The 1,351-nt window shown below is 38.9% G+C and overlaps 1 protein-coding gene across 1 annotated transcript; it reads right to left on the reverse strand.

Annotated features, from left to right (window-relative positions):
- Window positions 1–269: 269 nt before the first annotated feature.
- LOC108769001 (uncharacterized) lies at window positions 270–662 on the reverse strand. Its single transcript, XM_018519734.1, has one exon. The coding sequence runs from the start codon at window positions 660–662 to the stop codon at window positions 270–272; it is 393 nt and encodes a 130-aa protein (XP_018375236.1).
- Window positions 663–1,351: the final 689 nt, after the last annotated feature.

Below are 1,351 nucleotides of genomic sequence, written 5' to 3' on the forward strand. Positions count from 1 at the left end.
GTTTCTCCATTTAAAATATCCGGGAGAACAACTGGACCTAGTATCTGAGTTCCCATAATTCCTGTCCAGACATTCATCTTCCAACGAATTTGGAAGTTTCTGTTTCGCGTCACTCTAGGATTTTGATCGCTCCATGCGTGCATGTTATGCGAATTAAATACTCCTTCTTGCGTAAATAATGATTCATCGGTAAATATTATTCGAGATGAAAATCTTGGATCTCGATCTACTTTTCTTAAAAAGTTTTCGCAGACCGTTTTCCATAGAGGCTAATCTTCTGGTCGTAATTGTTGCACGCGCATATAATGAAATGCATGCAATTTTTCTTCTTGTAATATCCTCTGAACGGTCGAATATGATAATCCATATTCACGAGTAATTATTCGAATACTCGTTTCAGGGTTTCGATCAATAGCTCGAATAATTTCTTCCGTATTTCGCAAATTTCTTGCAACACGGTTCCTTCCAACGTCGTGGTTATTTAGTAGGACACTGCCGGTTTCGTACAATCTTTGAGCCGCTCGGAGTATGACAGCAGCCGACGGATGTCTTTGACGGTTCGGGTACAATTCCGCGTACCGCCTTGCAGCAGGATAATACTGTCCATGGCATTCGCCCAGTACCATGAGCATATCGTAATACTCTTCATTTGTATAAGCCATTTGATCTTGATAAATAATCAGAGGAAAATCTTGATTTTTCGCTTCCGAATCTCTCTTCGCTTCCGAATCTCTCGACAATCTTCCGCTTCAAGCGATCAAAGGATTATTGAGCGACGTATCGATCCGCATCACATTTATACAATTTTCGCGTGGGGTCGATACCCCCTCTGCGACCCCACCCGCGAATCAGACGTTTCGCGGGTCGCGGTCTGCGCGGGCGTTCCGATTTCGAAAGCATTTCGAAAATTCTGATCAAAAAAGACATCACATAATGATCTTTTAACTTCAGGTTAGAGTAACTTCGTTAAAAATGGTCATAATGCGATTTTTAAAAAGCATTTTAAAGGTTGAAATCTCTACTTTCAAAATCAGTAATTGATATTTCAATCTAACTGATCTTTGACGGAGCTATACGGACACAAATGGATATTTGTCAAATCTAAAACATATCGTATAATTTTGTAAAGAAAAACACTTTACAAAGGTCTATAGCGCGAGGTAAAAATTACACGAAAGTGCGGTTCGCAGCAGTCGAAAGAGTGAATCTTTACCTTCAATTTCCTTTTTTATTGATTGTTGTACGATTTTTTCCCACCGAGTTATTGAACGTTAAAGTAGAAGTGATCACTTTTGCTTCATCGTTCAATAATTCGGTGAAAAAAAATCGTACAATGTTTAATAAAAAAAGA

The sequence above is a fragment of the Trachymyrmex cornetzi genome, unplaced genomic scaffold (genome assembly GCF_001594075.2).
Source record: "Trachymyrmex cornetzi isolate Tcor2-1 unplaced genomic scaffold, Tcor1.1 scaffold834, whole genome shotgun sequence".
NCBI lineage: Eukaryota > Metazoa > Arthropoda > Insecta > Hymenoptera > Formicidae > Trachymyrmex > Trachymyrmex cornetzi.